The sequence below is a fragment of the Macrobrachium rosenbergii genome, chromosome 51 (genome assembly GCF_040412425.1).
Source record: "Macrobrachium rosenbergii isolate ZJJX-2024 chromosome 51, ASM4041242v1, whole genome shotgun sequence".
Classification (NCBI taxonomy): domain Eukaryota; kingdom Metazoa; phylum Arthropoda; class Malacostraca; order Decapoda; family Palaemonidae; genus Macrobrachium; species Macrobrachium rosenbergii.
In genome coordinates, this window is record NC_089791.1 from 54,917,895 (window position 1) to 54,932,882 (window position 14,988).

At 45.1% G+C, this 14,988-nt stretch overlaps 2 protein-coding genes across 3 annotated transcripts in view; both read right to left on the reverse strand.

The window, feature by feature from the left end:
• Nucleotides 1-9,624, reverse strand: part of Ube4A (Ubiquitination factor E4A) — a 93,636-nt gene extending 84,012 nt beyond the window's left edge. The window contains exons 1-2 of one of the 2 annotated variants that reach the window (XM_067095564.1): nucleotides 9,315-9,418; nucleotides 7,911-8,157 (exon numbers count right to left, since the gene is read on the reverse strand). The gene's annotated coding sequence lies outside the window, so the exon portion shown is untranslated. Of the gene's footprint in view, nucleotides 1-7,910; nucleotides 8,158-9,314 lie in introns of both variants that reach the window. The other variant, XM_067095563.1, reaches the window with a different exon arrangement.
• A 1,982-nt stretch (nucleotides 9,625-11,606) lies between these two features.
• Nucleotides 11,607-13,278, reverse strand: LOC136833057 (uncharacterized). Its single transcript, XM_067094703.1, has 3 exons — nucleotides 13,059-13,278; nucleotides 12,509-12,944; nucleotides 11,607-11,730 (listed from the first exon to the last, which is right to left on the reverse strand). Exons 1-3 carry the CDS (start codon nucleotides 13,276-13,278, stop codon nucleotides 11,607-11,609), a joined length of 780 nt encoding a protein of 259 aa, XP_066950804.1.
• Nucleotides 13,279-14,988: the final 1,710 nt, after the last annotated feature.

Consider the following 14,988-nt stretch of genomic DNA (forward strand, 5'->3'; position numbering starts at 1 on the left):
AATTCCTTCTACTGAGGGTTCTGCCTCGAAAGGGCTGAATTACAGGAGCTTCACCTATAATTTTCTGAGAAGCGAAGCTAGAAGGCAGAACATTCTTTGCAGTTTTGGTGATTAGATCTTGAGTTGTTTTTTGAGTTAAAGCTGAGGATACCTCCTTCACTAATTCCTGAGGAAAAGATGCGTCGAGAGGGGCATAAAGAAGTTCTGCCTTTTGGATGGGGCGTAACCCCATTGGCAAGAAAAGAGCAAAGATGTGCCCTTTTCTTCAAGACCCCATAGAGAGAAGAGAGCTGCCAGTTCGTTGGCTCCATCTCTGAGAGCCTTGTCCATGCAGGACATAACATGAATAAAATCTTTGGTGTCTGAATCTAATAAGGTCTCAGTATTTTTTCCCCAAAGCTCCCAGAGTCCAATCCAGAAAATTGAAGACTTGAGAAAGCTCTGAAAATTCCCATGATGATGTGATCCATCTCCGAAGGAGACCAGAAGACCTTGATTTACCCATAGCAGTTCTGCGAAGCGTCGACCAGAGAAGAGAAGTCCCCTGGGAAGAGGCAGGAACTCCCAGGCCGGGACCTTCTCCGGTCTCATACCAAATGCTAGACCTCGACGTAAGTCTAGCTGGAGGAAAAGAGAACACTGTTCATCCTTGATCCTTTTGGAGTTCATCCATTCTTCCATAACTCTCAAGGCTCGCTTGGAGGAGCGAGACATGATCATTTTAGTGAAAATAGTCTTCTTTGGAGTTTTCCGAGGTAAGTTCGAGGAGGAGAACGCGGGGCGGCTGGCGCGAAGTTGTCCGGAAAAAGCTCCGTAAAACACTTTCATCAACTTCTTCAAGTCTGAGGAAGGAAGTTGAGATTCTTGTTCCTCTTAATCGGAAACTTTCTCGGGAGAACATCTGGAGAGGGAGGAAGATCGCGTTGTCTTTCGCTTCCTCCAATGCAGTCACGAAACCGAGGTAGCGGCGTCCTGTTTACTAGTTGCTGCTTCAAAACAAGAGAATCCTCGACCAAAACGTCCTGTGGACAACGGTCTTGGCGGCTGTATTCTGACTCCCAACTGCACGAATATCCTGGCATCCAGTATCATGGCGCTTGGCGTCCTGGCGTCAACCGTGGCGCCCTGGCGTCCCCGTGTCCAGATTCTTGACGTCCGGCGTCCTGGCGTCCAAGCTCTTGACGCCTGGCGTCCTGGCTTCCATCCTCTTGCACAACTTGGGCGTCCTGAGTAGGAGAAACATTCCTCCCGCGTTCACTGTCTCGCCGCCCCTTGAAGTCACTTGAGCACTGGCCGCCTGTGCGACATCGGGCAACAGTTTCCTCAGGGCGAGGAACAGCCAAAGGAGGGGAAAATTTATCCGTCTTTTCTGCAGGTTGGCAAGCTTGCATAAGGGAAGAAAGTTTCTGGTGCATATCTTTCAGTAGAGACCATTGTGGAGCTTCCTTCTGCTGATGACCGACTGGGGAAGCCGCAAGACCTAACGAGCCCTCAACTAAATGAACAGGTTGAGGAGAGTGCTCTGGGACAATTCCCAATTTGAAGGAGGAGGGGGAGCGTGAACAGAAGAAAGAAAAGCGTCCAACGTCTTCTTGCTGCCAGGCGTCCTGGTTGAGACTGGCAATTTGCGCCTGCACTTGGAGGGAGCTACCTTCAGAACTGAAGAGGCGTTCCGACTGCTCAAATGGCTACACCCGGAGCTTGAGAAGACTCCAAACAGCGTCCTTCAACATAGGAGCTTCCTCTTGAGCGGTCTAGATTAGTAGGCCCAGCACGCCAGCCCGTTTGGGAACTGCGTCATCAGAAGACGAAGAGCACATATTAACCTCGCCTTTCCTATGGCGGGGTGAGCGTCCTGGGGCGTCTACAGGAACACTCGAGGACGACCGCTCGGGAGCTAAAATCTCTCGCCTCCCTTTGCCTGTCGACTTTCCTTCTCCCAGGGTTGGGGAGCTTGGAAGAGGTCTGGGGCTAGAGCACGACAGATCCGGCGGCCGCACCACTCCACTGCACTTGCACTAACTTTATCAGCAACACTTGTACTTTCAAGATCTCTCATGTTAGACCACAATTTCTCTCTGTCTTGGCGAGGGATTCAACACGTTGGCCAAAGGGCTTGAATGGCCGCCATCATATCCTTGAGGGATGGGTCTTTACCTGAATCAGTAGGGGATCAGGAACTACCACTCACGGTAATGATCAGAAGGTTCATTAGTTTGGGGCAACGAATTATCAAAATCCTGGCTACCCTTGGAAGAGCAAGACAAAGTACTCTTGGCTCTTCTGAGCCAGTCCCTTTCAAGTTTCCTTACGTAGCGGTTATACTCAATCCACTCCCTTTCAGAAAGACCCAAGCACTCATCGCATCTATCACCTAGCTCACACCTCTTGCCCCTACATTTCATACATACCGAATGAGGATCTAAAGAGGCTTTAGCAAGCAGTCTTACACCCCTAACACACATTCGCACACTGAGGAGTCAGACATGGTAGCAAATCCAAAGAGAGATCAAAGTACAAGTCCAAGGGTCAAATCCAAATCTAACTAGTCAAGAAAATCCAAGTAGACAAATTCAAAAACGACGAGCTAAAGCCGAAGCCAAAGTGTACTTCACCAAATTTGCGAAAAAAACACGGCTGAAAGAGTGAAATTCAAACGATGTCACCGAATGGCAGCAGGGAAGATCTGAGGAATACCTGGTGTGGTTCCAGATACCTGGATAGAGGGCGCATACAGGTAGACCACCTGACATACCTATCGGCGATTGCCGCGAGTTTTGAAATTCTGCCGTGACGTCAGGGACTTAAGCTATATATATAACTACCAGTTAAGTCAGATGTTTAAAAATGGAAAGTTCATGATCCTGATTATCTACTTCCTTAGAGGAAGCTCTAAATGCAGCTTTCCGCTTCCTATCAGAATCTAATTTTTTCATCCTACTTGAATAAATCTTCCACTTCCCTTCATCCCAATCTCTACATTCATCACATGTCAAATCCGGGTTACATATGTGCATCATAAATCTCTTTAGCTAACCTACTTTTGCACCCTTTGCTGCAAACTCTAATTACTCTGTTCTTACCTGAGCTCGAGTGTGACATACTGCAAAGAAAAGAGGGTAGCTAAAATAATACAAACTGGAAATGATGTAACTGCTTGTCCTAATAAATCTTGAAGACAAAACACTAGTACATCATCAAATTCCAATAAGAGAATATTCCTGAATTCTAGCAGCTGCTGCAAACAGGTGTGTACAGCATAAGCCTGCAGAAACGACTGAAGTTTTGTGTTAAGGTAGTTCCTTACTCCTCTACCAGTGGGTAGAGGGAGTATCTCCTAGCTGCCATATTGTTTTTTGTTTTTGCTGGAGCAAATTTTGAATTCTAGCTGCCATTCGGTTTCGAAACAATAGCAATGTAACTACTGGGTAAGTTACATACTTAAAACCTGTTAAGCAACCACCACAGGTCCTAAGGAGAAACTATCCAATGGCTCGCAGGTGATGTCTCTCAGGTAGAATACGGTATGTAGAGGTTTTCTGCATAATCCACATACCCTCATTACTGAAAACACAAAAAGTTCTTTCAAAAAGTTAGGGAAAGCCCCAAGCCCCTGACTATGTGTGCTCTCAGCAAGCAGAGTGGCTACCTTCCTCCTTCATGGAGTCTAACCCCTAAGGCTTGATCACCTCATGAAGCCAGAGAAAAGGGTTGTTTCTGGACAACACCGTCTTGCACTCTCCTGTACCACATTAATGAAAAGTTGTCTATACTATGGCCTCTGGGAGTGGATCCTTTTTAAGTAGTACTTAACATCATGAATCAGATACAAAAGCATCTCATCCGGGTTGCCACCAATGATGTCTTGGAGGGAGGGGTTTAAGAAGTTCTCGAATCTCTCATCAGGAATACTAAATGGGTTTCATGTTTTTGCCACAAACTCAGGAACAAAAGAAAACACAAGAGATCTCCAAACCTCCAAGTGCTGAACAAGATAAGACAGTCCGTGTAAATTCCCACCCTTTTTACCGAGGCCAACACTAAGAGAAAAAGTCTTAAGAGGCCTGAAAACAACCCTGGTAAGGCTACAAAGAACGAGCAACACATCCCTCTCTGAAGCTGTAACTTTCAAGGAGGACAAGATTGTTCAAAACTTCTCATTAGCATAGATAACTCCATCCAACTGGAGAGATCCAGCCCTTTCAGTCTGAAGACCTTTGGCAAGGCTGAGGAACAATTTTCAATGTGGAGACTGTGAGGAGCTTGTCTCAGTGAAGGTCAATAAGGAGGTCTGCAATCAGTTGAACAGATACTCTGACTGGAGAGACATCCCCTCTACATCATCAATAACAGAAGATGGTAGAGGGTATTGCAGGTACCCAGGCATCTCCCTTTCAGCCCTGTGAGAAAAACCTCTCTTGCAGGATACGCTAGATAACCTCCATACATGAAGCTGCTGAGAGTGTACTCCCTGTTGGTACCTGTGAATGTGCAGCTGACACAATAGAGTGGGCCCCCTCAGATCCTCAACCAGAAGAGTCAGCTGATTGGGGTACCTCTTGGCTATGTGCCAATGAGGAGCCACCAGGATCATCCTTAGAAGACAGTTGAAAGGTGGAAATACACATATCTAGGTTGTTCCTAGTGTTGGAAGGCATGCTTCATCACTGCCTAGGGATCTGGTACTGGAGTACAGAAAACAGGAAGTTTGATGTTCAACATGGTCACAAAGAGATCAAGCATCACCAAACCCCTCTCTGCTACTCAAGGGTGTAGAGGCCACTCCAATCCTTACCACATGACCCTGACAACTGAGTTGATCCCTAAGGACATTCCTTCTGCCAGGAATGTACATGGCAGAAACCTGACATCTTGATGAGCCTCCCACTCATGAATCTGCAGTACCAACTAACACAGAGTCTAAGACAGTCTCCCCGTTTGTTGACATAGGACACTCTGGTTGTGTTGTCACTTATCAGCACTACAAAGCGACCTAACACCTATTCTTGAAATGCTTGCAGTGCGGGATGACCACTCTGCCTGCATCTCCAAAACACTGATTCACAAACAAGGTGTGTCCTATAACCACATGCCTGAAATGAACTTGCCTTTTGGGTGTGAGCCTGAATCCTCCTTTGATGCATCTGGGAAAAGAAGCATTTCTCAAGAAGGGGAGTTCGAGGGAATCAGAGGCACGAGTTGAGAAGGAAGCTCTTGACAAGCTGACCAACAGAGCTTCACCTGTCACTGAAACAAACAAAGTTGGCTCTGCCAGTGAAGCATTCTCTAAGGATGACAGATGACCAAAGACCACCTACCAAAGCCGAGCTGGTTGTTCCTGCTAAGCAAGGAACTGTGCTGTAACCTCTTTGAACTTTCAAACTCAAAAGTCCAATGGGAAGGCTCTTACCACTGCCAAATCTGAGTATACCCAGATACTTTGCCTGTTGCTTAAGAATGAGATCCGACTACTCCCAGTTTACTGTGATCCCAACTTGTGGCAAAAGGCAAAGAGGTGGCCTCTGTTCTGGAACACAGGCATCTCTGAGGATGCCAGGAACAGCCATTCATCATCTGGTTAATGCAGCAAGCATACTGTATACCTCTTGAATGGCTCAAGCCAAAACCAAGGTGAAAACCCAGGATAACACCTGTGGAGTCATCGTAAGTCCAAAGCACACCACAATAAACATACCAAATTAAAAACAAATTTGTATTTTTCCTAACATACGAACCTACACTTTCATTTACTGTATGGTGTATTCACAGCTGGCTGTTGACTTGTCTCTGAAAACAAAACTCGCTGCCTGGGTCACATGGGTTGACCTGACTCAGCCTTCTTTTCCCGTTGTATTTGCAGCCACACTCACTTCGCACATTTTCTATTTCATCTCTTGTTTTTGCATGCATGTTAGTTTCCTTCTACTGTGTGATTGAGAGTACGTACTCCTGGTTCCTAATGTTTGCCTGACCCTGTTTACTGTTTTTAGTTTTGATATCTTCAATTCTGTGGTGATTACTGTAAGTCCCTCTAGAAACAAAGTGGAGGAACTTCCTAACTTTCTGATGAATGGGAACTTGGAATGGAATGGAACACAGAATTTTGGCCAAAGGTCAAGTGCTGGGACCTATGAGGTCATTCTAGGTTGAAAGGAAAATTGAGAGTAGAAAGGTTTTAGGATTGTTAGGAGAGGGTGGATAGTAAGATGAAAGTGAATATGAATGGAGGTACAGTAAAAGGAATGAAAGGGGTTGCAGCTAAGGGCCGAAGGAATGCTGTAAAGAACCTCAAGTAATGCCTACAGTGCACTGTACTCTGAGTATGACAATATTTCTTGGGTAAACAAAACACCCAAAACAAAAACACAAATTCAACTTTGCAGCAACAAGTCCCTGCTGACACGACAAACGGCTTTATGATGGCAGGTAAGTGAGGGGTATTCCTCCACTCAATCCCCATAACCACTAGTAAACTAACTTGTAACCCAGTTCAAAAACTGTTTCCAGCTCATCCTGAATCACACTCATAAAAAGTGATGCTTTGTATTTCCATAAGAACAAAGATGTATCAATATGACCAGTCCCCAGCTCGATGAACTCTGCAATCATTTCTGTTAGAATGGTTACCTCAATACATCCACCCTTAGTTCTATTAACATCAAAGGACAACATTGAGAACATTCTAGACTACCAGAGCGTTAGGTCTTCAGATCAACATCATATAAGGTTTGATTTTATGAAATTTAGGCTGTCAAACCAAGCACTGGGGCACTTTCAGCCAATCAGCACTCAAGACTGCAAAAAGGAAGTTGGAGTGATTGGACAGCAAGATTAAGAGATCCACAAAATAAATGGGATGAAGTACAAGGATTTAAAGGTTGAACTAGAAGAAACCCCATAATTGAACTAAGATGTAACTGAAATGTTGGACAGCAAGATTAAAGAAAAGAAAAAGGAACAGAGATAAAGTAAAATATTAATGTAACTAGGGGATGAAGGGACCCTCTTAAAACCCTTTTGTAGCTCTGACCTCCCCTATGGTGAACGACATAAAGTACTCAGAAAAAGTGTACTTTGAATTCATTTTCGATTATATGTTTAATAGTACCATTTAACATCCTAATTGGTAGAACTAAGCAATAGCTCAGCATGGGGTATTACTTTGGAAATTGATTTTTCCTATAGTAATTTGGCTGCTTATCAAGAATTTACCGTTACTTTTTGTCAGTCGACTGTAATTAGCCTGTAATTAGCCTCAGTATTTATATGCTGGCCATCCCGGAATGCAACTGCACATGTACAGTGTTATAGAGGAGTTTTTGGTAAAAAGTGGAGTTTCCTCCACCTGGGGATCCAGGGGTATCCAGCCCGGTAGATCTAAGCCGGCTGTCCGCGGTAAGCTAGCCTATGGCAGTTGACGTTTTTCTATAGAACTTTACCTGCTGAACAAGAATTCAAGGTAATATTTTGGCAGCCAAAAGTAATTGAGCTATAATTTACCTTAGAAATGTAGCCGACGGTAAGAGGGACCTGTTGGGAATCTGGGTTTTGGGTGGGTGAAAACACTTTCGAGAATAGCTAATGGTAAGGGGGACCCGTTAGGAATCCAGGGTTCTGGGTGGGGTAAATAACTAGGGAAAAGGTTTGGGCACCTTACTGTTGTGTTTCCTGTTACATATGCCATTTGGAACACAAAAAACAAGCATAAAAAAAGGCTGAATAAATGGACAGCGGGAGCCGTTCCAAAGGCACTTTTCACGCATGCGTCGATTTAAAGGGGAGCTTTCGGTTCACCCAATGCCCCTAACTGAGAGAGTAGTTAGCGGGTGTTTTGGGGGTTGGGCGTACTAAACCAATCACGGTTGCAATAACTTTTTCTACAGTTTTTTGGTTGCTAATTATGAATTTACCTTTAATTTTTGGCGCTCGAGTGTAATTAACCTGTGAAGTCCATCCAACAAGGGGTTTCCATACGCGATCTTCACAAAACAGAGCACGGGTACGTCTGTTTCGAACGGTTCATATCCCGTCCAGCAAGTGCAATAACTTGTTAACGTATGGGTATCCAACCCCGCCCCCTTGGGCCAGTACTAAACACGGCGAAGGGACATTCCATTTGGCCGACAACAAACAGATGCACCGCCAGTATCAGACCCCCTAAAAGTGGAGAAAAAACCAGTTGAAAAGGTAAAAACAGGCGCGGAGCTAATATATAGATTTACCATTGTGTTTTTTATATGGAAGCATTATTTTTTTGGGTAACTTATTTACCGCCACGTCTCTACGTAAGTCCTACGTCACTTTATCAACTCGTACTTTCTGTGCAGTGCCGTAACCCCATCCTCCACACCTGCCCCCACTGAACACATGGCTCCCTAGTGGTTACGTAACCCAAGATGGCGGCTTTGTATACCTGTTAAGTTTCTTCACCCCGGTCGCAAGCAATGAATAATATCCAGTTGAGCTAGACTATGGCAACTGACGTTTTTCTGTGTTGTTTTTCTTGCTTTACATGAATTTAGGGTAACATTTTGCCGGTAGGCTGCTGTTAAGCTGTAATTTACCCATGAGCTGTATGCGACCCACACTATAGATGTGCAGTTTTCAATGGTCAATTACATTTTAGTTACAGCCGACCACCAAAATGTTATTTTAAATTCTTGTTCAGCACGTTAAATAACATAGGAAAACGTCAATTGCCATAGGCTAGCTCACCGCGGACAGCCGGCTTAGAATTACCTCCAGCCCCTGCTACTTGACACAGCCTGTATAGTTCCTTTTATAATAGGTTTCCTTAGTAATCCCTTCTTAAACATATGGCTCCCTAATGACTTGCGAAGGCACAGAACCATTCCATTACAATATCATGGCGATCCAGTCTTTCTCCCATTGTTTCCAAAACCCCGCGTTCCCAAAGGGTCCCCAACCATGTTGGGTAGATGTGAGGTTGATAATAATTGACCGATAATAACCACCACCACCTCCTTCATCCGCAACACTAAAAGTATAGGAAAAATCAATTTCCATGGTAACGTAGTCCGTGCAGAGTTCTTACTTCGACATACCTTCTACAAGCCAACTCCTACTGAGCAACCTTTACTTAAATTGGTTACCACTGGTGGTATTGTATTACCCTTAACTAACCTATTCCACCATAACCTCGGCAAGGGAGGTTTCCACTCTCTGTACTACGCTTACAAGTTGCCTTACAGTATTCTACAACCTTCTTTTGATTACTAGAACTTACAGAGGTTCTTTTTCGCGTACCAGCACGACAAATACAGCCAGATTTGATAAAAATTACGTTTACTCACTTCTCACTATTTTTCTTTTTGACGTGTTTAGGCACCAACAGGTATCATCGTTTCAACAAACACGGTGAATGACGACACTATGTTTTGGTTCCCATGACGTGTCGTCTGCATTTCAACTGAAAATATGTTTTAATACATTTTTCCATTGCAGTTAGCGTGCAAAAGTAGGCTGCATTGGACAGAAAAATTCCCTTCACTTTTACATATCCATTTTATCCAAAATTCTTCGACAAACTTTCACTTTATTACAATTTAATAATAATCAAGTGTCATCATGAAATAGTAATATTGGGAAGGGCTAAGTCTCTGTAACGGCTCCCTCTCTATTTTTCAGTTCGCCACTATTGTGTTATTTACCTTATTTTTGGCAAGCTGTAAAAGCAAAACTCGTCAACAATAATTTGATCTTTATCATTCACTTAATTTTCGTAATTACATTAATGCAAACATTTCTATAGTATCTTACAAGGTCTCACTTTTATAATCTCTTCTTCTTTGTATTGTCAATTATAAATGTATGTATATCATCATCATGGCCTCCAACGCCATTCATGTCAGTTAAGTGTTTTTATCTTTCACTAAACTCCACTTACCTACTCCTTCACATCTCTATTTCTTACCAAATATGTATTAGTCTTCCAATTCTTCTACAGGAGCCCAGCTCACGCTGTCATACACTATTCTCTCACTGGCTGTGCGGAGGACATGCCCAAACCATCTCCATATCCCTTTCATCATTACCTCTCAGTCTTTCTCGAAATTCCAGCTTCAGAAAACATTAATCCTTTTATCTCATCAGCATCAACATTTTTTCTTTCATTTGAGACATGCACATTCCACTTCCGGAAATGAGAGTCGACTCCATATAAATAAATAAATATATATATATATATATAAATATATATATATATATATATATATATATATATATATATATATATTATATATATATATATATAATACATTGTTCAATAGAAATTATTAAAAACTGAAACTTCATTATACAAAAACTGTGGTTTACTATGAGAGTGATAAACTATTTAGATTATTCAGGTAAAAGAGTGAGAAAAAGAGTTTAATTTAAAAGAGAAAGCAATTGAAAGAAAACAGTTAACAGATAAAGTACGTGATAGGACATACTCACACACCACATTATATAATATATATATATATATATATATATATATATATATATATATATATATAGCCTCATGGCTCAGTCGGTTACAGCAGCAGCTGACTTCATCTGTGGCGCGGGTTCAACCCGCATGATCAGAGAGGCAGACACTTTGCTATCCGTAGACATCCTGGATTATATATGTAACAATGGATAGGTTTGCTTAAAAGCAAATGGATGTTACAGACTAAATACACACACAAAACAAAGCCACTACAACACCTATCTAAAAACATAACAAACATCTCACACGTCTCGAACGCCGCCATACCCGCGCAATAACTAAGAAAGGGTTGGTCTGGTATGATACATGAAACATACGCATATGTCAGGCAGGGCAGCCGATCGAGACCACAGGTCTACCCCAAAGCCAAATCAAAAAGTCAAAAGAAGGCATCACCCCATACAAAAATGGAATAAAAAGCACGTTAAAAGAAAAAGAAGAAGAAGATATATATATATATATATATATATATATATATATATATATATATATATATAAAAGTGTGAGAGTATGTCCAATCACGTACTTTATCTTTAACTGCTTTCTTTCAATTGCTTTCTCTTTTTAAATTAAACTCTTTTTCCTCACTCTTTTACCTAAATAATCTAAATAGTTTATCACTCTCATAGTAAACCACAGTTTTTGTATAATGAAGTTTACTACTTCTTGCACAATTTGCAGTCATTTCTACTAAACAATGTTTCAATTTCTGATCTCATAGTAAAGCAAGCACTATTTACTGTAGATTTCAAAACTGTCCTTTGCACTGAGATGTCAATTTTTTTGTAGATGGTTTGTATCTTGTTTTGTTCCTTTTATTACTTTTGTGAAGCTTCAAGAAAAGTTGCAGGGCTGGCTGGCAGGAACTCGAGGAGGACGGGAGCAGGTTGAAGGATGACGTCAGCTGATCCTTCGGTAGCCAGCTCGAGGGGGACAGCAGTAGGCTGCAGGATGACGGCGGCTGATCCTTCGGTAGCCAGCTCGAGGGGGACAGCAGCAGGCTGAAGGATGATGTCGGCTGGTCCTGCGTTGGTCCGCTCATCCGGTACGAGTTCGGGGGCAGTGTCAGGCTTCCTGGAGGAGGCATCCAGGGCTCCAGTGGTGGGGTGGGTCATCTAGGAGGGTTGGACGTCTGAGAACTCAGGAACAGCAGGAAGCTGGGAGGCGGCGAAGGGTTCGTTGGTGCGTGGGTCATCATCTTGGGTCGGACATCTACCATCGGCTCCTTCGGGTCACTCCGGGGTCACCAATGTAAGGATGGGATTGAGTGACATACTGGCTGGGCATTGACTGGTTTATTGGTGGTTCCTTACTGAATGAATGTACAGAAATCGAGACAATAATGGTTAGGGAGAAACAGATGGAAATATTGTATGGTAGAAGTTGCGTTCCTTGGGAAAGAGAAAACAGGATGCTCTTGTTTCTCTCTTTGTCTGGGTCCTCTCGAAAAGGTATGGCCTTGCACACACGTGTGCTCGAAAGAGACCGCGATCAGTGTGACGAGGTCTCTTACAGAGTCAGAGGTGAAAGACTGATTCTTTATTATTCTCGGCAGGTGTTTATAAGACAAAAAGTGGACAGAAAGGTAGCGAGCGACCCCAGACCCCCTGCGGCATCTATACAGGATTTGGGTTTTCTAGCAAGCATAAAAATACGTATAACATTTGTTACATGACATATAAAAGGTAGATATTGGCAGAAAGGCTGTACAATGATGCATAAGATGAGGTGCACAAAGAATCTGAAATAAAGACAGGTAAAATACATGACGTGATTAATGTACATCTGAAAAGGAGAAACAATAATTAGAAGAGCAATTATTGGATGAAGCAACATTAATCATGGAGGCTCTGAGGCAGCTGGGGCCGGCCCCTGCTGCTGGAGAAATGTGGGCGCGGGGTGGAGTGGACACCTGGGGATGGCTGGATGCATTTTCAGGGCCGTCCTGGGCCCCGCTTTGGTGGGGAAGCGGGTGCCCCCTCAGGCAGGTATTGCGGGGGAGCTCTGGGGTACCTGCCTACTTCGCAAATTTCGCTGTCTAACAGGAATGTGGGTTTCAGTCTGTCGATGGTGATCCAGTCCTCCCGCTCGTGGATGTCGAGGAGGAATGCTTTGCTGGCCCGCCTGATGACTTGGTGGGGCCCCCTGTAGGGCCTGGTTAAGGGCAGGAGGCGAGCATCCACCCTGAAGAAGACGCAGGCGCAGGAGTGTAAGGCAAGTGGGCTGTAGGTGACGGTTCTGTCGGTGAAGGTCTTGTGGCAGGGCGTGAACCTTTGTGGTGCGAGTTCCCTCAACCTCAGAAGGGGGGTGTCGGCACTGTCAGCTGACGGTGGGAAGAACTCTCCGGGTACGGCCAGTGTTTTCCCGTAGACTTTCTCAGCAGGGGAAGCGTCACCATTTGCTTTCAGTGCGGTGCAGAGACCCAGCAGGACCCAGGGCAGCTGTTCCACTTTTCATCAGTGCAGCGTGCCATGAGAGCTGCTTTAAGAGAGCAGTGCGCCCTCTTGACCATGCCATTCGCCGCGGGGTTGCATGCCGTTGTGCTGTGTAGAGTTGTACCCACCAGGCATGCCAAGGAGACCCAAAGCTCTGACAGGAAGGCAGAGTCCCCTGTCCGTAGTGATGCTGTTTGGCACTCCGAAGTGGCTTATCCAACTGGAGAGGAGGGCCTCTGCACATGATGTCGTTGATGCCTCATCCATGGGGGTTGCTTCGGGCCAGTGGGTGGAGCAGTCTATGATTATCAGAAGGTGTCTGGCTCCCCACGACTGCGAAAGGGGCATGACGACGTTGATGTGGATGTGGCCGAATCACCGACGAGGCTGAGGGAAGTCACCAATCCCAGATTCACTGTGCCAGGATGTTTTGCTGATTTGGCATAGGATGCAGCTCCTTGCCCACTGGAAGATGTCCTTGTTGATGCCGTGCCGGACGAACTTGTCAGTCATGAGGTGTGCCATTGTGTGCCCTGATGGATGGGAGAGGCCGTAGACGATGTCAACCACTTGTTTCCTCCTTGATGCTGGCACCAATGGGCGTGGGTGGCCTGTGCTGGTGTTGCAGAGGAGAGTTGTGTCCGAGTTTGCTAAAGGCACGTCTTTCCATTTGAGAGCTGTCAATGCTGTCCTGTAGTCCGATGTCTCCGGATCCACTGCTCGATGCTGAGGTGAAGGGAATTGATCTCTATTCTTGACTGAACATCAGCCACTGGGTTTTTCTTGCCAGGGACGTAGTTGATGGTGCAAATGAACTCGGAGATAGCGGTTAGGTGCTGCTGTTGCCTTGCAGACCAGGCGGCCCCCTGTTTTGAAATGCGTGAACCAAGGGTTTGTGGTCTGTTAGGATTGTGAATTCGGTTCCCTCCAGCAGGTACTTGAAGTTCCTCATGGCCTGGTAGATAGCCAGCAGCTCTCTGTCAAAGGCGCTGTAGCGGTCTTGGCTGGCAAAAACTTGCGGCTGAAGAAGACCAAGGGCTGGGGCATGCCATTCACCAGTTGCTCTAGTACTGCACTGCAGGTGATGTTGCTGGCGTCTGTTGTCAACCTGAGGGCACCGGCAGGATTGTGGTGAGTTAAGGTGGTGGCACTGGAGAGGGCCCTTTTCATCTGGATGAATGCCTGCTGCTGTGGAACTTCCCACGTTAGTGTTTTCAGTTTGCCCTTCAGGATTGATGTCAAGGGGTACATGATGTGGGCGACATCTGGGATGAAGCACCGGTAGTAATTTATTATCCCAAGAAACTCCTGAAGGGCCTTGGTGGTTTGGGGTTCCGGGAAATTTTCTATAGCTTTCACTTTAGAGGCGGTGGGGCTCACTCCTGCTGGGGAAATCTCGTGGCCTAGGAAGCCTACTTTTTCTTTCCCGAAGATGCATTTGTCGAACCTGACAACTAATCTGCTGTCCTGCAGGCATTTCACGAGGGCATGGATGTGGCGAAGGTGTTCCTCTGGGGACCTGGAAAAAATGAGGATGTTGTCAACATAGCAGATGCAGAAGGGCAAATCTCCCAAGATGGTATCCATCAGGCGCTGGAAGGTGGCGCCTGCATTCCTGAGACCGAAAGTGGAATAGGAAAATGCGTAGCTCCTGAAGGGTGTGACAATGGCAGTCTTTGGGACATCGTCGGGATGCACAGGGACTTGGAAGTACGACTTCAGTAGATCCATCTTGGAGAAAATTTTGGCTCTGTGGAGGGCTCCTGTCAGGTCTTGCATGTGAGGGAGGGGGTAGTGATCTGGTGTTTTTACCAAATTCAGGCGCCAATAGTCCCCGCAGGGACCTCCATGAACCATCGGATTTCTTTACCATGTGGAGAAGGGACGCCCATGGGCTTGATGCCTTTTTACAAACGCCCATGCATTGCATTTCTGCGAAGGCCTGTTTGGCGTCTTGTAACTTCTAGGGGGACAGACGTCGGAACTTGGTGTGGGTTAGTGGGCCAATCGTGGTGATGTAGTGGAAGATGCCGTGCTTTGCCGAAGCCCCAGGTGACT